This window comes from Poecilia reticulata, chromosome 3, assembly GCF_904066995.2.
Source record: "Poecilia reticulata chromosome 3, P_reticulata-male-v2, whole genome shotgun sequence".
NCBI classification, from domain to species: domain Eukaryota; kingdom Metazoa; phylum Chordata; class Actinopteri; order Cyprinodontiformes; family Poeciliidae; genus Poecilia; species Poecilia reticulata.
This window is the reverse complement of record NC_088832.1, coordinates 36,487,832-36,514,154: the sequence shown is the minus strand read 5'-3', so window position 1 is coordinate 36,514,154 and position 26,323 is coordinate 36,487,832. Positions and strand designations below refer to the sequence as shown.

Sequence of the window (26,323 nt, the reverse complement as noted above, 5' to 3'; positions counted from 1 at the left end):
CAGCCTCCATCCAAATAATCAGCTTGTAAATAGTCTGAGGTGTGGAAGGTGCAGCAACTTAGTGAAACTGTTTGTTATCTGCAGGAATTGTGTGTTTTTATTGTGTGTTTGTGCAGCTGCCACTGTAAACAAGTTATGGAGCCCGGCACTCGTCCAGCTCCTCCTACTGGCCCACACAGAAACAATGGAAAGAAATTCAGGTTTTATTATTTCAGCAAAAACTGAGAGAAAACAGATTAATTTAGGAACATTTATTCACATTAAATTTGAACCAAATCGTCTTTGGATTTAATAAAATCAAGTCCTTTAGGCAGCAGTGCAGAGCTGGAGGTCTGAGTCTGAGAGACTGTTTTATGATATGAAATGATGGAAACGACTCAAAGTTTCTTCATTAGATCTTGTTGCTTCCTGAAAGCTGAGCTCCAATCAGATCTTCAGAAATCAGCAGCTCTCATGTCTGAAAAAGTCAACTTTATTTCTATGAAAGAATAAACAAAGTGAACATATATTTTTGTTACAGTTTTTCATTTTTTGTATAAAATTCACAGTTTAAGTGATAGAAGAAAATACGCCATAAATAGTTGGATTATAAAACAATATAATGGGATGTTTCCACAGATGGTTCTTCAGACTCGGCACACACACACACACACACACACACACACACACACACACACACACACACACACACACACACGCACACACACACACACACACACACACACACACACACACACACACACACACACACACACACACACCAATGTGTCCTCCAGTACACGGTACCAGACTGGCTCTGTAAATCTGCTACAAACTGGGATGGATTAAAACATTTGTGGTCCAGAGCCGGGACGTTTTAGGACGTTCTTCCTCTGGTGATCTGATTGTTACATTCAGTTATGAAGTCTGGAGCATGTGTCTGATTAAGCAGATACTTTTCATTAAATATGTGCCTGAGGCTGTTGCAATGTGCTACAGGTACAGCAGCTTTAACGCAGAAGGACTGAGGCTTGGCATCACCCATGTCTTCTATCGCATGGGGACTTTTATTTTGAAGTGATTGGCCACGTCCTTTCAGAGGAGTGTGATGAGGTGAAACAGAGAGGCTGACAGTCGGGCAGTAGCTTGTTTGACAGAGAGCGCTCACTTTAGGAGTTCAGACATGCCAACCGGGTGGAGTCTAAGGAACCGGTGACTGAATGATTGACTTGAGCGCCCCCTTTGGTCCATGTGTGGCATGAGGCTTCTGCTCTCTTAGTGATGAAGGCACTCAGAGCACACCTGATGCTGGTCTCTGATCAACTCGTGCTGCTATGTCTAACAGGCTCCGCCCCTGACTTCCAGGTGAGTAGTCTCCTAGGTGGGCGGAGTCAAACAGTTACAGAACAAACAGGAGGGGTCTGGCTCTATGAGTGTTACTGGAGTGGTACTCTACTCTCTACAGCGGCTGCAGTTTCTCCTCGTTGTTGTTGTTGTTGTTGAGGCCAAGGTCCGCCTCCAGACCCGACTGCTTTCTCAGCGCATGGGGCATCAGCGTCTTCTTCACAAACAGTTTCTGCAGGAAGCGGTTGCTGATGCTGAGTGGGCAGTAGCTATGAATGAAGTACATGAGGCCGATGCCAGGCCCGGCGAAGTAGCGCGCCTGCGGCTGCGGCGACAGCAGCGCATGGACAATGGCGTCCACCACGGGGCTGAGGTCTGGGTTGGCGTGCTCGGCGAAGCTCTGGAACAGGTCCTTGGTCTCAGCGATGTAGTCCTCGCCGTATTCCTCCATCAGCGCCGGAGGCAGACTCTGGAGGAGCTGCTGGTGTTGCTGCTCCCAGTAGGCGTTGTTGCTGGAGGGAGCTGGGAGGAGAAGATAGTGTTACCTTGGCAACCAACATAGTCACAGCATCATCTGTCTAGACGAATTTTACTACAACGACCAGCAATGCTGCCAAGCTCGTCTGATGTGATGCATTAAATGGCCGGCGTGCTCAGATAGATGTCACGGCGTTCGGTCGTGTGTCAGGGCGTTCGGTCGTGTCTTCACGGCGTTCGGTCGTGTGTCAGGGCGTTCGGTCGTGTGTCAGGGCGTTCGGTCGTGTCTTCACGGCGTTCGGTCGTGTGTCAGGGCGTTCGGTCGTGTGTCAGGGCGTTCGGTCGTGTCTTCACGGCGTTCGGTCGTGTGTCACGGCGTTCGGTCGTGTGTCAGGGCGTTCGGTGGTGTGTCAGGGCGTTCGGTCGTGTGTCAGGGCGTTCGGTGGTGAGTCAGGGCGTTCGGTCGTGTCTTCACGGCGTTCGGTCGTGTGTCACGGCGTTCGGTCGTGTGTCAGGGCGTTCGGTGGTGTGTCACGGCGTTCGGTCGTGCGTCAGGGCGTTCGGTGGTGAGTCAGGGCGTTCGGTCGTGTGTCACGGCGTTCGGTCGTGCGTCACGGCGTTCGGTCGTGCGTCACGGCGTTCGGTCGTGTGTCAGGGCGTTCGGTCGTGTGTCAGGGCGTTCGGTCGTGTGTCAGGGCGTTCGGTCGTGCGTCACGGCGTTCGGTCGTGTGTCAGGGCGTTCGGTCGTGTGTCAGGGCGTTCGGTGGTGTGTCAGGGCGTTCGGTCGTGTGTCAGGGCGTTCGGTCGTGTGTCACGGCGTTCGGTCGTGCGTCACGGCGTTCGGTCGTGTGTCAGGGCGTTCGGTCGTGCGTCAGGGCGTTCGGTCGTGAGTCAGGGCGTTCGGTCGTGTGTCAGGGCGTTCGGTCGTGTGTCACGGCGTTCGGTCGTGCGTCACGGCGTTCGGTCGTGTGTCAGGGCGTTCGGTCGTGTGTCAGGGCGTTCGGTCGTGTGTCAGGGCGTTCGGTCGTGTCTTCACGGCGTTCGGTCGTGTGTCAGGGCGTTCGGTCGTGTGTCACGGCGTTCGGTCGTGCGTCACGGCGTTCGGTCGTGTCTTCACGGCGTTCGGTCGTGTGTCAGGGCGTTCGGTCGTGTCTTCACGGCGTTCGGTCGTGTCTTCACGGCGTTCGGTCGTGTGTCACGGCGTTCGGTCGTGTGTCAGGGCGTTCGGTCGTGTGTCACGGCGTTCGGTCGTGTGTCACGGCGTTCGGTCGTGTGTCAGGGCGTTCGGTCGTGTGTCACGGCGTTCGGTCGTGTGTCACGGCGTTCGGTCGTGTCTTCACGGCGTTCGGTCGTGTGTCACGGCGTTCGGTCGTGTGTCAAGGCGTTCAGTAACGACCAGTAATGCTGCCAAGCTCGTCTGATGTGATGCATTAAATGGCCGGCGTGGTCAGATAGATGTCAGGGCGTTCGGTGGTGTGTCAGGGCGTTCGGTCGTGTGTCAGGGCGTTCGGTCGTGTGTCAGGGCGTTCGGTCGTGTGTCACGGCGTTCGGTCGTGTGTCACGGCGTTCGGTCGTGTGTCAGGGCGTTCGGTCGTGTCTTCACGGCGTTCGGTCGTGTGTCACGGCGTTCGGTCGTGTGTCAGGGCGTTCGGTCGTGTGTCACGGCGTTCGGTCGTGTGTCAGGGCGTTCGGTCGTGTGTCACGGCGTTCGGTCGTGTGTCACGGCGTTCGGTCGTGTCTTCACGGCGTTCGGTCGTGTGTCACGGCGTTCGGTCGTGTGTCAAGGCGTTCAGTAACGACCAGTAATGCTGCCAAGCTCGTCTGATGTGATGCATTAAATGGCCGGCGTGGTCAGATAGATGTCACGGCGTTCGGTGGTGTGTCAGGGCGTTCGGTCGTGTGTCAGGGCGTTCGGTCGTGTGTCACGGCGTTCGGTCGTGTGTCACGGCGTTCGGTCGTGCGTCACGGCGTTCGGTCGTGTGTCACGGCGTTCGGTCGTGTGTCACGGCGTTCGGTGGTGTGTCAGGGCGTTCGGTCGTGTCTTCACGGCGTTCGGTCGTGTCTTCACGGCGTTCGGTCGTGTGTCACGGCGTTCGGTCGTGTGTCAGGGCGTTCGGTCGTGTGTCACGGCGTTCGGTCGTGTGTCACGGCGTTCGGTCGTGTCTTCACGGCGTTCGGTCGTGTCTTCACGGCGTTCGGTCGTGTGTCACGGCGTTCGGTCGTGTGTCAGGGCGTTCGGTCGTGTGTCACGGCGTTCGGTCGTGTGTCAAGGCGTTCAGTCGTGTCTTCACGGCGTTCGGTCGTGTGTCAGGGCGTTCGGTCGTGTGTCAGGGCGTTCGGTCGTGTGTCAGGGCGTTCGGTGGTGCGTCAGGGCGTTCGGTCGTGTGTCAAGGCGTTCAGTCGTGTCTTCACGGCGTTCGGTCGTGTGTCAGGGCGTTCGGTCGTGTGTCACGGCGTTCGGTCGTGTGTCAGGGCGTTCGGTCGTGTGTCAGGGCGTTCGGTCGTGTGTCACGGCGTTCGGTCGTGTGTCAGGGCGTTCGGTCGTGTGTCAGGGCGTTCGGTCGTGTGTCACGGCGTTCGGTCGTGTGTCAGGGCGTTCGGTCGTGTGTCACGGCGTTCGGTCGTGTCTTCACGGCGTTCGGTCGTGTGTCAGGGCGTTCGGTCGTGTGTCAGGGCGTTCGGTCGTGTGTCAGGGCGTTCGGTCGTGTCTTCACGGCGTTCGGTCGTGTGTCAGGGCGTTCGGTCGTGTGTCAGGGCGTTCGGTCGTGTGTCACGGCGTTCGGTCGTGCGTCACGGCGTTCGGTCGTGTCTTCACGGCGTTCGGTGGTGTGTCAGGGCGTTCGGTCGTGTCTTCACGGCGTTCGGTCGTGTCTTCACGGCGTTCGGTCGTGTGTCACGGCGTTCGGTCGTGTGTCAGGGCGTCGGTCGTGTGTCACGGCGTTCGGTCGTGTGTCAGGGCGTTCGGTCGTGTCTTCACGGCGTTCGGTCGTGTCTTCACGGCGTTCGGTGGTGTGTCAGGGCGTTCGGTCGTGTCTTCACGGCGTTCGGTCGTGTCTTCACGGCGTTCGGTCGTGTGTCACGGCGTTCGGTCGTGTGTCACGGCGTTCGGTCGTGTGTCACGGCGTTCGGTCGTGTCTTCACGGCGTTCGGTCGTGTGTCACGGCGTTTGGTCGTGTGTCAAGGCGTTCAGTAACGACCAGTAATGCTGCCAAGCTCGTCTGATGTGATGCATTAAATGGCCGGCGTGGTCAGATAGATGTCAGGGCGTTCGGTGGTGTGTCAGGGCGTTCGGTCGTGTGTCAGGGCGTTCGGTCGTGTCTTCACGGCGTTCGGTCGTGTGTCACGGCGTTCGGTTGTGTGTCACGGCGTTCGGTCGTGCGTCACGGCGTTCGGTCGTGTCTTCACGGCGTTCGGTCGTGTGTCAGGGCGTTCGGTGGTGTGTCAGGGCGTTCGGTCGTGTCTTCACGGCGTTCGGTCGTGTCTTCACGGCGTTCGGTCGTGTGTCACGGCGTTCGGTCGTGTGTCAGGGCGTTCGGTCGTGTGTCACGGCGTTCGGTCGTGTGTCACGGCGTTCGGTCGTGTCTTCACGGCGTTCGGTCGTGTGTCACGGCGTTCGGTCGTGTGTCAAGGCGTTCAGTCGTGTCTTCACGGCGTTCGGTCGTGTGTCAGGGCGTTCGGTCGTGTGTCACGGCGTTCGGTCGTGTGTCAGGGCGTTCGGTCGTGTGTCAGGGCGTTCGGTCGTGTGTCACGGCGTTCGGTCGTGTGTCAGGGCGTTCGGTCGTGTGTCAGGGCGTTCGGTCGTGTGTCACGGCGTTCGGTCGTGTGTCAGGGCGTTCGGTCGTGTGTCACGGCGTTCGGTCGTGTGTCACGGCGTTCGGTCGTGTGTCAGGGCGTTCGGTCGTGTGTCACGGCGTTCGGTCGTGTGTCACGGCGTTCGGTCGTGTGTCAGGGCGTTCGGTCGTGTGTCAGGGCGTTCGGTCGTGTGTCAGGGCGTTCGGTCGTGTGTCAGGGCGTTCGGTCGTGTGTCAGGGCGTTCGGTCGTGTGTCACGGCGTTCGGTCGTGTGTCACGGCGTTCGGTCTTGTGTCACGGCGTTGGGTCGTGTGTCACGGCGTTCGGTCGTGTGTCAGGGCGTTCGGTCGTGTGTCACGGCGTTCGGTCGTGTGTCACGGCGTTCGGTCGTGTGTCAGGGCGTTCGGTCGTGTGTCAGGGCGTTCGGTCGTGTCTTCACGGCGTTCGGTCGTGTGTCAGGGCGTTCGGTCGTGTGTCAGGGCGTTCGGTCGTGTGTCAGGGCGTTCGGTCGTGTGTCAGGGCGTTCGGTCATGTGTCACGGCGTTCGGTCGTGTCTTCATGGCGTTCGGTCGTGTGTCAGGGCGTTCGGTCGTGTGTCAGGGCGTTCGGTGGTGTGTCACGGCGTTCGGTCGTGTGTCACGGCGTTCGGTCGTGTGTCATGGCGTTCGGTCGTGTGTCACGGCGTTCGGTCGTGTCTTCATGGCGTTCGGTCGTGTGTCAGGGCGTTCGGTCGTGTGTCAGGGCGTTCGGTGGTGTGTCACGGCGTTCGGTCGTGTGTCACGGCGTTCGGTCGTGTGTCATGGCGTTCGGTCGTGTGTCACGGCGTTCGGTCGTGTGTCACGGCGTTCGGTCGTGTCTTCATTGCGTTCGGTCGTGTGTCACGGCGTTCGGTCGTGTGTCACGGCGTTTGGTCGTGCGTCACGGCGTTCGGTCGTGCTCACTGCGTCGGTCGTGCGTCACTGCGTTCGGTCGTGCGTCACGGCTTCGGTCGTGTGTCACGGCGTTCGGTGGTGTGTCACGGCGTTCGGTCGTGCGTCACGGCGTTCGGTCGTGCGTCACGGCGTTCGGTCGTGTGTCACGGCGTTCGGGGTGGTGTCAGGGCGTTCGGTCGTGTGTCAGGGCGTTCGGTCGTGTGTCACGGCGTTCGGTCGTGGGTCACTGCGTTCGTCGTGTGTCACGGCGTTCGGTCGTGCGTCACGGCGTTCGGTGGTGTGTCACGGCGTTCGGTCGTGCGTCACTGCGTTCGGTCGTGCGTCACGGCGTTCGGTCGTGCGTCACGGCGTTCGGTCGTGCGTCACGGCGTTCGGTCGTGTCTTCACGGCGTTCGGTCGTGTGTCAGGGCGTTCGGTCGTGTCTTCATGGCGTTCCGTCGTGTGTCAGGGCGTTCCGTCGTGTGTCAGGGCGTTCCGTCGTGTCTTCACGGCGTTCGGCCGTGTGTCAGGGCGTTCGGTCGTGTGTCAGGGCGTTCGGTCGTGTCTTCACGGCGTTCGGTCGTGTCTTCACGGCGTTCGGTCGTGTGTCAGGGCGTTCGGTCGTGTGTCATGGCGTTCGGTCGTGTCTTCATGGCGTTCGGTCATGTGTCAGGGCGTTCGGTCGTGTGTCAGGGCGTTCGGTGGTGTGTCACGGCGTTCGGTCGTGTGTCACGGCGTTCGGTCGTGTGTCACGGCGTTCGGTCGTGTCTTCACGGCGTTCGGTCGTGTCTTCACGGCGTTCGGTCGTGTCTTCACGGCGTTCGGTCGTGTGTCAGGGCGTTCGGTCGTGTGTCAGGGCGTTCGGTCGTGTGTCATGGCGTTCGGTCGTGTCTTCATGGCGTTCGGTCGTGTGTCAGGGCGTTCGGTCGTGTGTCAGGGCGTTCGGTGGTGTGTCACGGCGTTCGGTCGTGTGTCACGGCGTTTGGTCGTGCGTCACGGCGTTCGGTCGTGTGTCAGGGCGTTCGGTCGTGTGTCATGGCGTTCGGTCGTGTCTTCATGGCGTTCGGTCGTGTGTCAGGGCGTTCTGTCGTGTGTCAGGGCGTTCGGTGGTGTGTCACGGCGTTCGGTCGTGTGTCACGGCGTTCGGTCGTGTGTCATGGCGTTCGGTCGTGTGTCACGGCGTTCGGTCGTGTCTTCACGGCGTTCGGTCGTGTCTTCACGGCGTTCGGTCGTGTCTTCACGGCGTTCGGTCGTGTGTCAGGGCGTTCGGTCGTGTGTCAGGGCGTTCGGTCGTGTGTCATGGCGTTCGGTCGTGTCTTCATGGCGTTCGGTCGTGTGTCAGGGCGTTCGGTGGTGTGTCAGGGCGTTCGGTGGTGTGTCACGGCGTTCGGTCGTGTGTCACGGCGTTCGGTCGTGCGTCACGGCGTTCGGTCGTGCGTCACTGCGTTCGGTCGTGCGTCACGGCGTTCGGTCGTGTGTCACGGCGTTCGGTGGTGTGTCACGGCGTTCGGTCGTCGGTCGTTCTTCACGGCGTTCGGTCGTGTGTCAGGGCGTTCCGTCGTGTGTCAGGGCGTTCGGTCGTGTGTCAGGGCGGTCGGTCGTGTCTTCACGGCGTTCGGTCGTGTGTCAGGGCGTTCGGTCGTGTGTCACGGCGTTCGGTCGTGTGTCAGGGCGTTCGGTCGTGTCTTCACGGCGTTCGGTCGTGTGTCAGGGCGTTCGGTCGTGCGTCACTGCGTTCGGTCGTGCGTCACGGCGTTCGGTCGTGTGTCACGGCGTTCGGTCGTGTGTCACGGCGTTTGGTCGTGCGTCACGGCGTTCGGTCGTGCGTCACTGCGTTCGGTCGTGCGTCACTGCGTTCGGTCGTGCGTCACGGCGTTCGGTCGTGTGTCACGGCGTTCGGTGGTGTGTCACGGCGTTCGGTCGTGCGTCACGGCGTTCGGTCGTGCGTCACGGCGTTCGGTCGTGTGTCACGGCGTTCGGTGGTGTGTCAGGGCGTTCGGTCGTGTGTCAGGGCGTTCGGTCGTGTGTCACGGCGTTCGGTCGTGCGTCACTGCGTTCGGTCGTGCGTCACGGCGTTCGGTCGTGCGTCACGGCGTTCGGTCGTGTGTCACGGCGTTCGGTCGTGCGTCACTGCGTTCGGTCGTGCGTCACGGCGTTCGGTCGTGCGTCACTGCGTTCGGTCGTGCGTCACGGCGTTCGGTCGTGTGTCACGGCGTTCGGTCGTGTGTCAGGGCGTTCGGTCGTGTCTTCACGGCGTTCGGTCGTGTGTCAGGGCGTTCCGTCGTGTGTCAGGGGCGTTCCGTCGTGTTCAGGGCGTTCGGTCGTGTCTTCACGGCTTCGGTCGTGTGTCAGGGCGTTCGGTTCGGTGTGTCAGGGCGTTCGGTCGGTCTCACGGCGTTCGGTCGTGTGTCACGGCGTTCGGTGGTGTGTCAGGGCGTTCGGTCGTGTGTCATGGCGTTCGGTCGTGTCTTCATGGCGTTCGGTCATGTGTCAGGGCGTTCGGTGGTGTGTCAGGGCGTTCGGTTGTGTCACGGCGTTCGGTCGTGTGTCACGGCGTTCGGTCGTGTGTCATGGCGTTCGGTCGTGTGTCACGGCGTTCGGTCGTGTCTTCACGGCGTTCGGTCGTGTCTTCACGGCGTTCGGTCGTGTTCAGGGCGTTCGGTCGTGTGTCAGGGCGTTCGGTCGTGTGTCATGGCGTCGGTCGTGTCTTCATGGCGTTCGGTCGTGTGTCAGGCGTCGGTCGTGTGTCAGGGCGTTCGGTGGTGTCACGGCGTTCGGTCGTGTGTCACGGCGTTTGGTCGTGCGTCACGGCGTTCGGTCGTGTGTCAGGGCGTTCGGTTGGTCATGGCGTTCGTCGTGTCTTCATGGCGTTCGGTCGTGTGTCAGGGCGTTCTGTCGTGTGTCAGGGCGTTCGGTGGTGTGTCACGGCGTCGGTCGGTGTCACGGCGTTCGGTCGTGTGTCACGGCGTCGGTCGTGTCTTCACGGCGTTCGGTCGTGTCTTCACGGCGTTCGGTCGTGTCTTCACGGCGTTCGTGTCAGGGCGTTCGGTCGTGTGTCAGGGCGTTCGGTCGTGTGTCATGGCGTTCGGTCGTGTCTTCATGGCGTCGGTCGTGTGTCAGGGCGTTCGTGGTGTGTCAGGGCGTTCGGTGTTGTCACGGCGTTCGGTCGTGTGTCACGGCGTTTGGTCGTGCGTCACGGCGTTCGGTCGTGCGTCACTGCGTTCGGTCGTGCGTCACGGCGTTCGGTCGTGTGTCACGGCGTTCGGTGGTGTGTCACGGCGTTCGGTCGTGTGTCAGGGCGTTCGGTCGTGTCTTCACGGCGTTCGGTCGTGTGTCAGGGCGTTCCGTCGTGTGTCAGGGCGTTCCGTCGTGTGTCAGGGCGTTCGGTCGTGTCTTCACGGCGTTCGGTCGTGTGTCAGGGCGTTCGGTCGTGTGTCACGGCGTTCGGTCGTGTGTCAGGGCGTTCGGTCGTGTCTTCACGGCGTTCGGTCGTGTGTCAGGGCGTTCGGTCGTGTCTTCACGGCGTTCGGTCGTGTGTCAGGGCGTTCGGTCGTGTGTCAGGGCGTTCGGTCGTGTCTTCACGGCGTTCGGTCGTGTGTCATGGCGTTCGGTCGTGTCTTCATGGCGTTCGGTCGTGTGTCAGGGCCGGTGTACCAAGAGGTTCTGTCTGACTTCAAACTGGACGTTTCTACTTCTAGATTGGACTAGAAAGCTATCAGGAAAGAGTGGAGATCTTTTCAGGGATCAAGAATCAGACTAGTAATACGGATCAATAACTATTATATGTCAGACTCTGCAGGGAAGGTTTCTGGTCGTCTTCAGTCTTTTTTAGTTTGGTTTATTACTTTTGCCTGTGAATAGAAAATATTAGTTTGGCTAATAATAAATGTTTTCCTTGACTTGGATGGTCACTTATTATGACTTTGCCCCTGGTTGAAGGACTCATTGTAATGCTGGTGTGTTGGTGGATGCTGGGAATAGCGGGTCGGTACTGGAGCGGAACGGGTCCACAGCCACTAAAAACTGATCTGTACTGGTGTTGAGCTGGGACGCCGACTCACCAGCTGCCTGAGGTAAACTTTCTCATAAATGTGGAGAGTTTTGATCCACATGATTTCATTTTCTTTAAATTTGTTTACATGATATGTTTATTTTAAGACATCCAGTCATCGCTGGGCGCTCTGTCCCATCAGAAGCTGAGATACAGGTGCAGATCTGGACAATGGCCAGCAGGGGGAGCTGCTCTGTTCTTTCTGTGCCAACTCCACATCAGACTGAGCAGCCATTATGTTCACTTTAACACCTGCAGCTGCCCCTTGCATGTGATGCCAGGTCGGCGTCTGGGGGCGGGGCTTACCTGTCTTATATGAGGACGGCAGGATGGTGCTGACTTTGACCCCCCAGGGAACCAGCTCATGCCTCAGGGTTTCAGTGAACAGGTTCAGCGCCGCCTTGGAGGCTCCGTACGCCGCCAGGCAGGGGAACGGCTGGTCACCTGGAAGACGAGGTCAGAGCGTCACTCTGATGTCACACACAGACTGACCAATGAGATGGCTGCTCTGCCCACCGTCGGCCCCCAGTGAGTCAGTGCAGAGCTGGACTTTAATGGGTTAATGTCACAAAAACACAGTTTGCTCAACTTGTTGTCCTGGCTGGAAAAAATCTGGCCTGAAGATCTGTGATTGATTAGTTTTGGCTCCCAGACAGTTTGAGTTGGAGTGGCTCAGTCTGTTTGCTTTGGCAGGTGTCTGATTCTGGAGCGGTTCAGAGTCCTGCCAAAGTATTTACACCCCATGAACTCTTTCACTCTCTGTCACTTTGCAGCCAAATGCTGAACCAACAGAAAGTCAGTTCTGACAGAACGGGAGAGAAAAGCACCGACAGTTTTTAGCATTTTGACTAAGAAATATCAGTAACGGGGCGAACCCCTTAATCCTGATCCACCTGAATTAAATCCAGTCTAACTTTCAGACGAAGGAGCAAGGAACCAGAATGCAAATGTTCTGGTTCTGGCCTCAGAGGTTCTGTGGAACCTCCAGTATCATGGAGACCCAGCGGGTCCGGAGGACGGAGTTCATGAGTTTACAGCAGTGTCAGGTTCTACAACAGGGGAGGGAACTCCCAGCCCTCCAGGGCCGGAGTCCTGCAACTCTGAGATGTTTCCCTGGTCCATCTCACTTCAAACAGCTGAATCTCCTCCTCGGTGCAGTCAGCTTCTCCAGAGACCTGCTGACAACCTCATTATGTGACTCAGGTGTGTTGAAGTAGAGACACATCTAAAGGTTGCAGACTCCGGTCCTCCAGGCCTGATGTTGTCCACTCCTGTTCTACAAAAACATACCGACTGCTGGGCTCTGAATATAAATGCATGCCACACAGTTAACACCTTGAGTTATGTACTGTGTGTGTGTTACACACCGGCTGGGCTGGAGATGTTGACGATGCGACCTTTGGCCTGTCGCAGCAGCGGCAGGAAGCTCTTGGTGACGCTCACCGTGCCAAAGAAGTTGACTTCCATGCAGCCTCTGAAGTTGGACATCAGGGACAGCTCGGCGTCTCCCAAGTTCACACACACTCCTGCGTTGTTGACCAAACCCCACAGACCTGCACACACACACACACACACACACACACAGTCATTAAGTGGGAGCTGAGGCCTGTGGGTTGAGTCTAAATGCTTCTGGTTTGACTTAAACTTCCTGAATGTTAACGTTTGAAAAACACAGGCGGCTCTGACCTAAGGAACCAACTGAGGCCCTGACTGAACCAGGCTCTTGGGCTGTGGGGTCTCAGTGACGGACCTCCACTCCATATTTATGGGTCAGCTGCGGAAACCTGCCAACGGTCTCCAAGGGTTAATGTAACATCTGCAGGGTGGCTACGTGCAGATAAGACCGCGGCCGGTCACCAACAGTCAGCCTGTCTCTCCCCGTCTGTAAACAAGCCTCGCTCGCCCCGTCTGGGGTCAATGACCCAGAATCCCAGGCTTTGTTTTCGGTCGCCATGGGATCCGTGTTTAGGTCTGAGAATGGCCTGTAGAGGCCTCAGAGGGAGCGACCAGGAGACTTCCTGTCCCATAAGGTTCCCATCATGTGAAACCGGAACCAGTCAGCTCAACAGAACCTCAGATTATTCTTTGAACTCAGCTTGTTTATCAAGACAAAGAGATGATTTAAAAGTTTCCACTTGAGGCAGAAACTTTGACCTCCAAAGAAGTTCAACCTCAACATCTGCAAAGCAAGCCCAGATCATACGCCTCCCACCACCGTGCCTTAGGCTGCATCATTGCATCGTTCCCACCAGTCCTGATTAGTCCACTTTAGTCCAGCTCCAGTCAGTTTGCTATAAAGTTTGTTCCAGTTGGTGTGAAAGCTAATTGACCTCTGGTCGTCCAAACCTCGATCTTTGTTTGGTTGAAATGAACTTTGGTTCGGTTCGAATGTGAACACCAAGCGGACCGGAGGCCGCTCCAAAAGAAGGAAGTGGACTACAGCGCAGGGCATTCTGGGTAAATCCAACCAACGCTAACATTGCTAGCCTAGCGCTAGCAGCAGAAATGGCTCCTGGTCTTTAGCCTAAGGAGAAATCCTCCAACTGCTAAAATCCTCCATCTTGTTTCCATCTGGTGAAGAAGGAAGTTGCTCTCAGTGTCTTCAGAGGTTTTTGTGTCGTTTCCTTCAGTGGTTCTTGGTGCAGCGCCCCCACAGGCCAGGAGGGGAACAGGTTGGTTTGGAGCAGATGATGGAGTTCTGGTTCCATCAGAACAAGGTCTACTGGACCATCAGGAGGAAGTCAGCCTGAGAGACGGTGTGAGGTGTTTGAACAAAATCAGGTTAAACCAGAATAAAAACAAGTCATTGTTTTTATTGCCTGTATAAAAACTCAGTTCTGGCTTAAAATGCGTCTGGAGATCAAAGATGGGATCTAAAGAGGAAACAAAGCAATCTGCCCAAGGCCGGATTCATTCGTCCAGATGTGCCGTGTCCACCCAGACCGAGGACATCTCGTCTTTCATTCCTCCATCCCTCGACTTGTCTTTCTGGGAGACATGTCCTGGGGACATTTGAGGACAAAGCAGCATCTGCAGCCTCAACAAACCCTTGAATACTTCTGCAACCGAAGGATTAAACAAATCTGCTCAATGTTCCATAAACATTTTCTCACTCAGCGCAGGAGGTCCCGATACATCCCTGACTTTTCCTGGAAACTTGGCCCAGACCTCAAACCGCTGCGTTAAACTTTAATGACTCATGTGATGAAGACTTCTGATCTTTGTCCTCCGAAGTGAGGAGAGTCACCGCGGAGAGCTTTATGTCCCCACAACATGAGAACAAATAGAAGCCCTGAGAGAGAGAGTGTTTGTGACCTTTCCCTTCATTCCTTACAACACACACACACAGCAGCCAGCGTATCCCTGAATGACTGTCGGTAGCAGCCAACTCTCTGAGCTCTAATTATGAAGCCTGTGGGAGCTGCAGCTCTGAGCCAATCACAGAGGGTCTGACTCCCGGGTGAAACACGAGACCGCCCCCTCCGCTTTTCGTCCCAGTGGACGCCACGGTTCTCGGACTGGTCGCAGAACAGCTGCTTGTTCCAGGGTTTCCTAGAAGGCTGCGGCACAAACAGTCCACTGGACTGGAGGGACCAGCAGAACCTGCAGAGGAAGTCAAACTTGGACTGGAATGAATGCGGCTGTAGAGCTTCGCTCACATTAACTCAGAATCGGTGAAAAATGGTCGGCGACTCTAAGACCTATATGTCCATCTGCACCAGTTTTCATGGTCCAAACCATCCGGACCTGTTGAGTGGATGTTCGTCCCTCTGGTCCCAGTCCTCCTGTCCATCAGTGCCTGCAGCTGCTGCCAAACATCTGGAGCTCATGACTTTCTCCACGTTTCCCCAAAGCTCTGTCCCCTAAAGCCCCGTCCCCCAAAGCTCTGTCCCCCAGAGCCCCGTCCCCCAAAGCTCTGTCCCCCAAAGCTCTATCCCCAAAACTCTGTCCCCCAGAGCCCCGTCCCCCAAAGCTCTGTCCCCAAAGCCCCGTCCCCCAAAGCTCTGTCCCCCAAAGCTCTGTCCCCCAAAGCTCTGTCCCCCAAAGCCCCGTCCCCCAAAGCTCTGTCCCCAAGCTCTTCCCCAAAGCTCTGTCCCCAAAGCCCGTCCCCAAAGCTCTGTCCCCAAAGCTCTGTCCCCCAGAGCCCGTCCCCAAACCCCGTCCCCAAAGCTCTGTCCCCCAAACCCCATCCCCAAGCTCTGTCCCCAGAGCTCTGTCCCCCAGAGCTCTGTCCCCCAGAGCCCCGTCCCCCAAAGCTCTGTCCCCCAAAGCCCCGTCCCCCAAAGCTCTGTCCCCCAAAGCCCCGTCCCCCAAAGCTCTGTCCCCCAAAGCCCCATCCCCCAAAGCTCTGTCCCCCAAAGCTCTGTCCCCCAAATCCCCGTCCCCCAAAGCCCTGTCCCCCAAAGCTCTGTCCCCCAAAGCCCCGTCCCCCAAAGCTCTGTCCCCCAAAGCCCCGTCCCCCAAAGCTCTGTCCCCCAAAGCTCTGTCCCCCAAAGCCCCGTCCCCCAAAGCTCTGTCCCCCAAAGCTCTGTCCCCCAAAGCTCTGTCCCCCAAAGCTCTGTCCCCCAAAGCCCCGTCCCCCAAAGCTCTGTCCCCCAGAGCCCCGTCCCCCAAAACTCTGTCCCCCAGCTCCCATCAAACTTTACTGCTTTCAATCCATTTAAGATTTGTTTTCCTGACACCTTCATATCTGCATCCCACTGTGTGTTAGCTCAGAGTATGCGTTGTTGTTGGTCTCTTTGTGTCTCTGTGTGTGTTTGTGTTCTCTGTTGTTCTCTGTGTGTTGTGTCTTGGTGTGTGTTTGTGTTTTGTGTGTTCTCTGTGTTCTGTGTGGTCTTGTGTGTGTGTCTCTGTGTGTGGTGTCTCTGTGTTTTGTTCTCTGTGTGTGTCTCTGGTGTCCTGTTGGTGTCTCTGTGTCTCTGTGTGTCTCTTGTCTCTGTGTGTTCCTGTTCTCTGTGTGTCTCTGTGTGTTCTCTGTGGTTCTTCTGTGTGTGTCTCTGTGTGTGTTCTGTGTCTCTGTGTGTGTCTCTGTGTGTGTCTCTGTGGTCTCTGTGCTCGTGTCTCTGTGTGTGTCTCTGTGTTCTCTGTGTGTCTCTGTGTGTGTCTCTGTGTGTGTGTCTCTGTGTCTCTGTGTGTGTCTCTGTGTGTGTGTCTCTGTGTGTGTCTCTGTGTGTGTCTCTGTGTGTGTCTCTGTGTCTCTGTTCTGTGTGTGTCTTGTGTGTTCTGTGTGTGTGTGTCTCTGTGTGTGTCTCTGTTGTGTCTCTGTGTGTACATTGCCTCCACCCTCACCCACCTCGGAGGCCCAGCTTGGCCTTGGTGTCCAGCAGCGCCTGCTGCACCTGCTGCGGCTGCGTGATGTCCACCTGCAAGAGGGTGAGGCGGGACGAGCAGCTTCTCCGCAGAGCTCTGGCTCCGTCTCCCGTCAGGTCCAGAACGGTGGCGAAAACGTCCAGACCCAGAGAGTCCAGATGCTTCGCTGCAGCATTCCCAAAGCCGGAGTCGCAGCCTGCAGGGACACAGAGGGAAAACTGGGAACTAATGACGCTTCCTGTCTCCATGCCAAACCATCATTACATTTCATACTTTATTGCAAAAGTATTTAATGTAATTTAAAAGATGTAAGTATATTACATTTCAGCTCTTGAGGTGTAAAAACATTGCTTCTGCACCATTTTTAAGTCTCACTTTCCTAAACTTTAAAAGGATCCAGGACTAGTTGAACATGTTGGCCTAAATATGCTGTTAGTTTTCCTATTAACTAGAAACGTGCTGTTTGTATTACGCCAAAACTCATAATTACTTAAAAAATGCTAATCTTTTGTTGTATTTTTCACAAATGGAGGTCGCCATTTCTTCACGGCTGTACTGAAATCTACAGAGTAAACAGGAAGGCTAACTTTACCCCAGTAGTTGATCATATTGTGTTCCCGACTGGTGTCATTTTAGATCATGCCATACTGTGTTGCTATCGGCTGTGATAAAAAATAATAATTATAAAAATTTAGGCGAATCTGGATAATTTCCCTCATGAAAGAAAGGAGAGCGCAGTGCGAGCCGGAGCGGAAACACAACGAGGACCTAATCTGGACCCTGGACATTTCTCCACAACACTTTGAGCCATTTATACCAGCAGAACCAACGAAGCTAACAGGTGATGCTACCTTAACGAGCTGCAAATAAATGCTAACGGAACCATTACTGCCGGAAATGCTAACGGAACCATTACTGCCGGAAATGCTAACGGAACCATTACTGTCAGAAATGCTAACGGAACCATTACTGTCAGAAATGCTAACGGAACCATTACTGTCAGAAATGCTAACGGAACCGTTACTGCTGGAAATGCTAAGGGAACCATTACTGCTGGAAATGCTATTAGCAATTAGGTAATCCATTCAGCAAGTACTTTTACTTAATACTTAAGTATTTTTAAAAGCCAGTACTTTTTTACTTTTACTTAAGTAAAATATTAATGTGGTACTTTTACGTGAGTACATTTTTATCTGTGTATTTGTACTTTTACTTAAGTAAATTTTCTGAGTACTTTCTCCACCTCTGCCTCTGACCCTAAGGCGTCCAGATCTGAAGCTGAAATGGCTCTAAATGAATTTCTGCCATTTGGGGCTTTTTGCTTTGTGACTCTGGTGCAGAAGTAAATCTCTCAGCTTCAGGTTTGATTCTTGACTGGTTTCAACCTGCAGCTGCTGCTTTAAGACTTGGAGATGGAGAAACTCAACATGCTGGGAGAAAAAGAAAACAATTCATATTGACATCATTTTCATTGCTTTAATTGATGATTATGGCAGAACCAGCTGGTTCTGTTGGGCTCACACCCGATAAATGGACTTTCAGGTTTCTGATGTCCATCCTCTCTGGTCTTCAGACCCGTTTCATTGTCCAGTTCTCCCACAGCCTGATCTGCAGCAGAACTTTCTGTGCTCTTTGGGCCTCTTTGTGCGGCGGCTCTGCTGGCGAGAGCGGCGAGGCGTTGGCACGCTGCTGCTGCCGTGTCCTTGGAGGACGTCCAGCATCGCGTCCTGAGAAAGGAGCCGCTGAGTGGGAGTGAAATCCATCCTCTGCTCGGCTCCCCGCTGCAGGCCGAGCCAGCCGGCTTCACCTGCCGGGTTATTCTGAGCTGCAGTCTGACAGCTGGGGGGGCAGGAAGGGGGTGAAAGCAGGGGTGGATGGAGAGGTGGGGGGTCAGACCAGAGCCGGGGGCGCGAGCCGCTGCACAGTGGAGCAGATTTAAATCTACAGAGATTGAATCAAAGTTCACGCTAACTGCTGCTCAGTCAGACACCAGCTGGAGCATCAGCCTCCCAGAGACACAGCATGTTCTTACAATATGCTCACCACAGGGGGGCGATCATGCTCACTGACTGGACGGACTAAGAAGCAGCAGAAAAACCATTCAAAGTGGAACCAACAGTAAGCATCATTGCGCCTCCCCTCAGGCTTTGCTGCCCTGGGGAGAAAGCCCTTTTACTATCGCAGCATGAATGCAACATGGCGTCATGCTGAGCCTGGTGCTTTATTCTCAGCCCAGGAATAATCTCATGGTACACCAACTAACTGTTAGCTAATTATTAATCAATTGTTAACTAATTGTTTAATTGAGCTTACATAATTCATGTTTCAGTTTTAGAGTAACTGGTGAATGCTTGCATCTGATTGGAGGAGACCTCAGTGCTTCCCTCTGTCTGCAGAGTGAGCTGGGGTCAAGAGTCCAGTTTTAGACAAAGGAGGACAGCTGAACATGTTGGAATGCTATCCAACCCCGAGCGGGGGGCAAGGTGGTTATGCAATGGGGCCAAGGCTCCAAGGGGCCCCACGGTGAAGAAACAAACAAACGCTGTCAGATACAGAGATACGGACAGGGTTAGAAACACACATCTGTGCGTGAGTGGAGGCCAGCAGCAACATCTGCAGCTCCGATTACTGAGGCAGAAGGGGTCCGCAGAGTCCGGGTTCTACATGATCCGCATGGTCCACAAGGTTCACATGGTCCACAAGGTTCACATGGTCCACAAGGTTCACATGGTCCACAAGGTTCACATGGTCCGCTTGGCTCCACATTGTCCGCTTGGCCCCACATTGTCCGCTTGGTTCCACATGGTCCACAAGGTTCACATGGTCCGCTTGGTTCCACATGGTCCACTTGGTCCCACAAGGTTCACATGGTCCGCTTGGCCCCACATTGTCCGCTTGGTTCCACATGGTCCACTTGGTTCCACATGGTCCACATGGTCCGCTTGGCCCCACATTGTCCGCTTGGTTCCACATGGTCCACAAGGTTCACATGGTCCGCTTGGCCCCACATTGTCCGCTTGGTTCCACATGGTCCACTTGGTTCCACATGGTCCACATGGTCCGCTTGGCCCCACATTGTCCGCTTGGTTCCACATGGTCCACTTGGTTCCACATGGTCCACATGGTCCGCTTGGCCCCACATTGTCCGCTTGGTTCCACATGGTCCACAAGGTTCACATGGTCCGCTTGGCCCCACATTGTCCGCTTGGTTCCACATGGTCCACTTGGTTCCACATGGTCCACATGGTCCGCTTGGCCCCACATTGTCCGCTTGGTTCCACATGGTCCACTTGGTCCCACATGGTCCACAAGGTTCATATGGTCCGCTTGGTTCCACATGGTCCGCTTGGCTCCACATGATCCGCAAGGTTTCATATAGTCCACATGGTCCATTTGATTCCACATTCTCCGCTTGGTCCCACATGGTCCACAAGGTTCACGGTCCGCTTGGTTCCACATGGTCTGCTTGGTTCCACATGGTCTGCTTGGTTCCACATGGTCTGGTTCCGCATGATCTGTATGATCTGCAAGGTTCCACATGGTTCAGGTTCCACTGGAGCCAGTTCTGACTTCGGGTCAGAACTGGCTCCAGGAGAACATGGAGATGAAACTTAATGTTCTCAGAAACGTTGATTCTCTGATCTGGTTTCTGAATCTCGGGTTCATCAGGTTCTGATGTTTCTGATGAACGGGTTCATCAGAAACATTTCTGAAGGATTTTTATGAAATTGTTCTAATTTTCTCCCTCCTGCCATCCAGCTCTGGTTCTGAAAGGTCTGCCTTCACTCAATACACCTGAAGATACGAGGATTTTTAATTCCTCTTTCAGGAACCCCTGATCATTGATGGAACTCCTGTTGTGTCTTCATACACGTACTTATAGACATGTAGAGAATCAGAGTGTGAACATTCGGCTTTACTACTGTGCGGTGTTCTCTTATGCTGGTTTGGGAACTTTCCATACGAAGGTTTCTTGTATTTACGTTTGAATTTGGGCCTGATAAGGAAAGATCTGCATCAGTTTTACTGAGAACATTTGAAACAAAGTTTTCACCTCGTGTTTCCTTCATTTTAAGATGTCATTTCTTTTCAGCAGAGATGAGAATCAGTCAAAGGAGACCTGTGTCACTTTGACTGATGGTGCAGATGTTTTGTGTAAAGATGCTTCGTGTTCTACGGCTCCATTAAAGCTTCAAAGACGTGAAAGAAGAGACCAGAGAGTTTATAAATCTGTCAGGAAGGTCGATCATGCAGCCGGGAGCCACACCTTAAGGTCAGGGAAGATCTCTGGTTTCAGCAACAACAAGAAGACTGTTGATAGCAGAGACCTGGAGGGACTTGGTCTGCTCTGCACAACCTGGAGGAAATAAAAGTGTCCACTTCCATCTGAAGTTCTTCCTTGATTTTCTGGGCGTTATGTTTTATTCTGGAAGTCGAAGGTGTTCTTTCAGAGAAGTTTTACTGGTGACCCAGAAGATCTTCCAACTGGATCCCAATAAGACAGACAAACTTTTCTTGCTGCTCCTAACACTAATTTGAAGAAAGACGATGTTGCCTAGCGTCTGAGCAGGAAAGGCAGAAAAACATCTTTCTGGTGACATTTGGAAAGATGTCTGAAGATTGGAGGAAGAGGAAGGACGGACAGATGTTGGAGGTTTATTTCACCGACTAAATGATGAATTAGTGTGGAGCGCTCTGGTAGGTCCTGTAACTGCTGTGTTTGGACCTGTTAGACTCTGAGGCACCTGTGGGGGGTTCTATTGGGCTCAGTTGGTCCGCCGGTTGCCAGGCTGGAGACAGCAGGAATGAGGATCAGAGAGCTGTTGAGCAATTTGTGGATCTCTGGGCATGCTCCAAGATGTTCTCTGTCTCCAGGTTATGTAACAGCCAGAAGATGGGAAAATATTTCATGAGACTCGTGATCACGCCGTGTCCCAATAACAAATCTGAAATACTTTGAGGTGGTCTTTATTACTGGAGTCTCATTAAAACCGTCAGAGCCTGAGCCACTGCCCCCTGCTGCTCTCAGGTCTGTAATGAGATCAGACTCGTCAGGTTCTGTTGTTTCTTCATAAATAACATCAGATGTTCTTCCTCTGCTGGCGTTTAACCAAGCATTTCATCATGTCTCCTATGATGTCCAGACGCTGGTTCTGTGGTGCTGCAGAAGGTTCTGTGGTACTAGACCAACGTGACGTGTTTCTGTGGCGAATCCAGACGAGTCTCTGCACAAATATTAAGCAACTTTCTGCAGCTCTGGGTTGTTTTCCTCACTTTCTACGGACAGCAAAGGTCAGCATTGCTTCATCTGAGAGAAAAACTCTCCATAAGCAGAATTCCACTCGAATGCAGCGCATTGCACAACACTGACGAGCACCAAGCACAGAACGAGGCGAACTCTTCGCCACCGATTGACTTGGTCTTCACATAAAGCTGAACCCTGATGAACTCGGCGGCAGCAGCACGGGGAGGAGGGGCGCGTGTGGGAACAGAAAAACACGAAATGTCAGAGGCAAAAATAGCAAGAGGAGAAACAAAACATCATGGAACATGGAGAGGACTCGGCGAAAAACGAACCTAAACCAGGAAAGTAAGGCAGAACCAAGAAAAACAAGAACAGGAGAAATAAAAAGCAAGATAATGAAAGGAATAAAAATGACTGGCAAGGGAAAAAAGGCTGGACTGAAGCACTTTAACACAAGTCTGTGGTCAATGACTTGTCAAAGGTAGGACCTGAATATAGACTCAGTGAACAGAACAGAACCTGGCAGCTGACCCGAGTCCAAACCGCTGCATTCCTTTCCGAGTCTCCTCCGAGTGTCCTGCCTGCAGAGTTGACGCTGCATCCCGGTCCAGGAAGGCAGCAGCTACCGTCCCGTAGCTCTCCTCCACCACAGGGAGAGTTCGCCTGACACTGTGGAGTCCTCTGGACCTGAGGACCCGCGATCCGGGTCGTGGACCACAGAGACTCGTGGACCTGTGGGACATCCAAGTCTCCAGGTGTTTTATCCCGACCTCAGAGCCCGGTGGGTCATTATGGCCATCCTGGTTCTGTCCATCCAAGTCCAGTGTCTCCTCTCTGGTCTCGTCTGTCCAGAGGACTCTTCAGTTCAGCGGCCATCTTGTTCCTAGAGAGAAGAGGCTTTCGGTGGGGTATGACCTTTAACCTGAAGCCTGTAGAGTCTGAGGTGGAGCTCTGAGGATTCTGGTCGTTTCTCTGACCTTTGACCTCTGAACCTGCTTGACAGGTTGACAGCTGAAGAGATGTTTTCCTGTCTGGATGGAGTCCAGGGCCGTTTCTCAATACTCCAGAACAGAAGTACGTTCTTGAGTTCTTGCCAAGTTCAACCCGTGAGAACAGTTGAAAGTCCTACCGAGTTCACCAGGATGCTGGTTCGCCAGTTGGGACGGGGCGTTCGTGGTGACGTCACTCAACGTCATTAAAAATTTAACACAGGATAACTCCTGCGTTAAACTGAACAATTTAAATTGGGACTGGACAATTTTATAATTGGGACACATATTAACAGATACAAAATATACATAATTAAGGATTAAGTTTAAATTAAGGGATTAAGTTTATTACTGATTGAAAAAAGATTAATAGAAAACAATTTTTCACCTCAACTTATTTTTTTTCAGATTTCTGTCACCAGTGAAGCTTGAGTCTTGTTTGCCACCTTCATCAGATTATTTGTTTATAATGACAAATCATAATAGATGACGGCCAGCAGGTCATGCAGTTAACTGATTTCTTCCTTATTGCCCAGGGATTCATAAACAGGGAAAGTTAACACAATTATTTCATATTTAATGTTTCACTACCTGCATCTGGCCAGAGTTCCTGTCACACAACTGGATGGTTATTTATAATAACTACTAAACACTTTATGTTTCCTTTGTTGTCATAATCAAGTAAAGTCTAGTAAGATACCAGCATAGAAAGAGAAACATCATTTTTGTAGGAATGTCTTTATTAGAATAACAAATAAACAAAAACAAGCAGATAATCAGTCAATAACTCCAGGAAATTCATACTGAGACTCAGCAAATATTACCATAATTTAATAGTTTTTTTCCAAGAAGATGAGGAGACAGAGAACATTGGCAGGACACGGGATGAAGAGGATCTCCAGGAGTTTTTGGGAAGCTGGAAGTAAACCTGGAAGTAAACTTGGAAGTAAACCTGCTCACCTGAAGAGCTGCCTGCATAAAACAATGAAAAATAAAGAGTTCACTCTCATACATGAAATGCCAATCCTAGGGAAATGCATTTTTTAATTTACAAATTAAAGTATGATTCTCTGATCATGAAGGGACATTGTATTAAAATATTTTTATTACTACGAATTTAAATGCCCAAAAACAGTTAATTAGTGAATGAAAGTAATTGAAAGTCTGTGTCAACACAATTTATAAAATACCAATATTAACTAAATAAATATAAAAAAAGAACAGATAACAAACGACAGTGACTTGCTGAAATCAGGCTGCGGTTAGCGGGGAAAACGCGTTCCACCGCCCGTTAAACCGGCAGCTGCTCCGGTCTGTTAGCGGAGCTACGCTACTCCGAAAAACTCCGGAGCAAATTATGAATATTCTGGATGAACTGAGTGGAGAGACGAAGCTATAAGGTCCACTTTCTCGCCTAAAAACACATTTAAATGAGTTTTCGTGGCAATTAATGGTGGTAAAAATGCAATACATTTCTGTACTGACCGTCTCTATTTACCGCTGCTGGTGGCGCATTGCATTGTGGGATATCTTGCTGCCTCAGGTCCGCAGAAGGATGCATTGACGATCCTCGATGAAATGGGCGGAGCGAGAACACATCCGGGTACTTTGAGCGTTCTCGCCTGGATGTGTACTTGGAATCGGAGCCGCTGTCGATGACGCGAGAACACAAGTACAGACAAGAACGCATATTGAGAAACGGCCCAGATGGTTTGGACATGACCTTTGACCCTCCCCAGGTTGCTGATCAGTTTTTAATCTGGTCTTTGTAGAACGGATGATCGATTGATTAGATCGGAGCCCGGTCGTCTCGCCTATGACCTCTGACATTTCACTGGCGCCGTCTCAGAGGACATTTGGAGGTGAGCTACGTGCAGACGGCTGCTTGGTGACGCTAAGGTCACGGATGGAAACGGAACATCTTATCTGCCTCTGGCCAAAGGTTAAAGGTCGCAGCATCTTAGCATTTCTCTGACACAGGTTGCGTTTCCTTGACGTCAGTTAGAGGCGGAGCTTATACGCCGCTAACAGCAGGCCGCCTGATGGCTCCCGGTCTCCATGGCAACGCCTGTTTTACCTTTCGGTGTGGTATGACCTTTAACCTGAAGCCTGTAGAGTCTGAGGTGGAGCTCTGAGAATTGTGGTCATTTCTCTGACCTTTGACCTCTGAACCTGTTTGACAGGTTGACAGCTGAACCTGTCGGAGCGACAATATGGGAACGTTTCCACCGCCGGAGGGTTACTAAAGAAACACACACACTAACACACACTGATACACACACACACACACTAACACACACACACTGATACACACACTGATACACACACACTGAAACACACACACTGAAACACACACAATGAAACACACACACTGATGCACACACACTGAAACACACACACTAACACACACTGATACACACACACACTAACACACACTGATACACACTGATACACACACACACTAACACACACTGATACACACACACTGAAACACACACACTGAAACACACACACTGAAACACACACACTGATGCACACACACTAACACACACACACTAACACACACTGATACACTCACACACTAACACACACTGATACACACTAACACACACACTAACACACACTAACACACACTGATACACACACACTAACACACACACTAACACACACACTGAAACACACGTTTGCGTGGCTCTTTGGGTTTTTTCCATTGACGTTCATTAACCTATGATTTATCCTAATCAACCAAAACTCAATTAGTCCTAAATCTGACCCCTGACCCATAAAGAGCGTTTCCCCTTGTGGGGCCCAGGCTTTGGTCCCACAAGGAGCAGTGGGTCCCCACAACGTAGTGTCAGGAAAATGGTCCTACAGGTACCACACACACACACACACACACACACACACACACACTGCCTGTTATCTAAAAATGTGGGACAAAAACAAATCAGAGCAGAAAACACACTGCAGATCTTCATGACTTTTACTATGAAGGGGACTCCCGCCACCACACACTCTGAAAACACACACACTGAAACACACACACACTTAAAACACACACACTGAAACACACACACACTTAAAACACACACACTCTGAAAACACACAGATTCACACACACCCACAGCTAGCTCAGGGTAGCTGCTAGCTGCTCTCCATGAATTCAAACTGAGATTTTGTTTGAGGAGAAGTGAAAAACTGTGTTTGTGGTTTTATTTGGAACCTGCAGGAAACTTACCAAACGAGTCTCTAAAGCAATATTTACACATTTTTCTGACCTTTGACCTTTTTATTGCTCTGGGCTCCTTGCAGGTCTGTGCAGCTAAACGTGAAGCAGCGTCTCAGACATGAACTCCCAGCAGGGAGCCGCCTGCACGCGTTCTGCTCTCAGCTCGCCTCTCAGAGTCCGGCGCACCTGAGGAAGGAGGCGGAGCCTCCCCTTACCTGTGATGAAGACGGCCTTGCCCTCCGCGGGCGGGCCGGGCGGCGGGCCGGACCCGGAGCCGGAGCGGACGCAGTAGACGACGGCCAGCAGAACCAGCAGCAGCACGGCCGGCAGACAGAACGCCCACAGCCGCTCCACCAGAACCGTGGCCCCCAGCCAGGCCACCAGGGTGGGCCCCGCGCTCAGGTGGGACGCCAGGATCTTCTTCATGGCCCCGCCCACAAACACCGTCACCACGGCCAGGTAGATCCAGAAGGGAAGGTTGTAGTCGTCCATCGTGTTGCAGGCGTCGCTTCAGTCTCTCTCTGCTGAACACACTCCTCTCTCTCTGACTGTCTGCAGGAGAGTGCAGCCCTCCGGCTCCACCGCTCAATATATAGAGGCTGCAGGGGGAGGGGCAACAGGCTGCATTTAATCTGCACACACACACACACACCCCACTGGTATCTGACCAGCCTCGCTGCTGATTGGAGCTTTGGTCACGTCTCTGATGTGCAGAGAGGAAGAAATGGAGCTGCTGATTGGCTGGAGGGAGTCACTGCTCTGACGGGCCCCATCCGAGGGACCCACCTGTCCCCATGTGTCCCCCAGCAGGTCTGAGCAACAGAAAATGACCAAAGTCCAGAAGCTTCTTCCTCACATCCAAAGCCCGCTGGCCTTCAGTGCCTGTTAGTGGCCATTTGCTCCACTAGGTGTCACTGCGTCCCTCAGCAGAGCTTTTAGCATCTGGGTTTAAAACCAGGAAATATTCAAGAAAGAAAAGCTTTATGAAGCGTTTTGA

The 26,323-nt window shown here is 53.3% G+C and overlaps 1 protein-coding gene across 1 annotated transcript; it reads right to left on the bottom strand.

Moving 5' to 3' along the window:
• Window positions 1–456: 456 nt before the first annotated feature.
• hsd11b2 (hydroxysteroid (11-beta) dehydrogenase 2) lies at window positions 457–25,965 on the bottom strand. Its single transcript, XM_081605716.1, has 5 exons — window positions 25,542–25,965; window positions 15,847–16,059; window positions 11,921–12,106; window positions 10,860–10,997; window positions 457–1,845 (listed from the first exon to the last, which is right to left on the bottom strand). Exons 1-5 carry the CDS (start codon window positions 25,816–25,818, stop codon window positions 1,439–1,441), a joined length of 1,221 nt encoding a protein of 406 aa, XP_081461842.1. The 5' UTR covers window positions 25,819–25,965; the 3' UTR covers window positions 457–1,438.
• Between the last annotated feature and the right edge of the window lie 358 nt (window positions 25,966–26,323).

What these genes read in the sequence shown, in the direction of transcription:
- hsd11b2 (XM_081605716.1), bottom strand. Translation starts at nt 25,818, where the DNA reads ATGGACGACTACAACCTTCCCTTCTGGATCTACCTGGCCGTGGTGACG. An exon ending in GGCCAAGCTGGGCCTCCGAG is followed by an intron (nt 12,107 to 15,846) that starts GTGGGTGAGGGT and finishes GTGTGTGTGCAG; the next exon opens with GTCTGTGGGGTTTGGTCAAC. An exon ending in GCCGTCCTCATATAAGACAG is followed by an intron (nt 1,846 to 10,859) that starts GTAAGCCCCGCC and finishes TTCTCCTCCCAG; the next exon opens with CTCCCTCCAGCAACAACGCC.